Consider the following 1,727-nt stretch of genomic DNA (forward strand, 5'->3'; position numbering starts at 1 on the left):
GATCGGTTCTACTAGAAATTCTATTTATATATATGCATAACGTGTACAATATGTAGTATCGTAAAATACCAGCAAACGAAAAAGAATTAAATGAAAAACACAAAATTAAATGAAAACAAAATCATAAACTCAAAACCTTCCAATCTTTTAATATCGGTTGGTGACACCAACCGGTACTAAAGGGCTCCCTGCCCTCGAAGCTGACTCGTGCCACGTGGTTGCCCTTTAGCACCGGTTCATGCTGAACCGATACTAAAGGGGGGGCTTTAGTGCCTACACTTTAGCGCCGGTTACCAAACCGGCACTAAAGGGCCTTACAAACCGGTGCTATTGCCCGGTTCTACATTAGTGTTGTGTTAGATGTATCCGTATTTAGACAAATTTAAGACAATCTTTTTTGGATGCAGTCAGTACAAAAGACACATAGTTTGTGTGTTTTTTAAAAAACGGACACCATTAGCTGATTGCCACGTCATTTTGTGCATACTGATTAAGTGGTGTTGCTCAGTTTGAAAATTCCACTACAGAGTACACATGTTGAACAAGGTGAACACGATTACAGGAAGAAGGCTAAAAAAACATAGTCAATGATTCAATCGAATATCGAAATCTTCAGATTATCCACGAAGTCAACAAATGTTGCCACCGAAGATCCACCGCTTTCCAGCGCATTGGCAGTAATCTCTTGTGCCATCGTCATCTGTTCCCTGATCTCCTCCCCTTGCTCGGAATACATGATCAGTCTCACCTTCCCCTCTACCTCATCCGCTTTAACTATCCCCACGTCATAGCCGCTCATGGCCACCCCGAGTTTCATCTCCTCCACGACGAACACCTTGTTCATCCTCTGCTCCGCGTACATGGGCCAGCACAGCATCGGCACCCCGGCTACAACAGCCTCTAGTGTCGAGTTCCAACCGCAATGCGTCACGAACGCGCCGGTCGCCGGGTGCCGGAGCACCTCCACTTGCGGCGCCCAGGAGGAAACCACCATCTCGCGTCCCCTTGTCCTATCCAAGAATCCCTCCGGCAGCAGCGGCTCCACCGCCGCCTCGGCTCGCCCCTCAAACCGCTTTGTCGCGTCGGCGTTCGGCGCAACGGGCGCTCGCACGGCCCATAAGAACGCGTGCCCGCTCTTCTCCAGTCCCACGACGATCTCCTTTAACTGCTCTGCGGGCTCCGAGCTCACGCTCCCGAAGCAGAGGAATACCACACTCCGCGCTGGCTGCTTGTCTAGCCATCTCAGGCATTCATGCTTCACGGTGCTTCCCCTCTCCTCGCCGACCAATGGACCGACGCCGAACAGTTTCGGTACTGACTCGCCGGGATGGGGAGTCCCGTCTTTTATCGCCTTGACGGCGCGGGGCTCCAGCCACTCGAACGTGTTCGAGAGAATGCCCTTAGATCTTGGCAGCTGCTCCATAAGGTTAAGGATTGCCTTGTGCTGGCTGTCGCAACCTGCGCTTTGGCACATGGCTAAGGTAGCAACATGCGCTTTGGGTAACTTTTGGTTGGGCGCTCGGGTTCGTATTCCTCGGTTGCAAGGACCTTGGTCCATCTATCCGCTAGCAGATCTTGATCAGCTTGAAGCTGCTGCTGCTTTTTCTTCAGGCTTTTTGTTGTGGCTATAAGTCGGCGCTTGAAGCGCTCCTGCTCAACGGGATCCTCAGGCACGATGAATTCTTTGTCGCCGAGGCTCACCTCGTCTTCGAAGAGGGGCATGTAAT

General features: G+C 51.2%; 1 protein-coding gene across 1 annotated transcript; it reads right to left on the reverse strand.

Annotated features, from left to right (window-relative positions):
• Positions 1 to 592: 592 nt before the first annotated feature.
• LOC119272511 (anthocyanidin 5,3-O-glucosyltransferase-like) lies at positions 593 to 1,474 on the reverse strand. The gene has a single exon (XM_037553981.1). It carries the CDS (start codon positions 1,472 to 1,474, stop codon positions 593 to 595), a length of 882 nt encoding a protein of 293 aa, XP_037409878.1.
• Positions 1,475 to 1,727: the final 253 nt, after the last annotated feature.

This window comes from Triticum dicoccoides, chromosome 3A (genome assembly GCF_002162155.2).
Source record: "Triticum dicoccoides isolate Atlit2015 ecotype Zavitan chromosome 3A, WEW_v2.0, whole genome shotgun sequence".
NCBI classification, from domain to species: Eukaryota; Viridiplantae; Streptophyta; class Magnoliopsida; order Poales; family Poaceae; genus Triticum; species Triticum dicoccoides.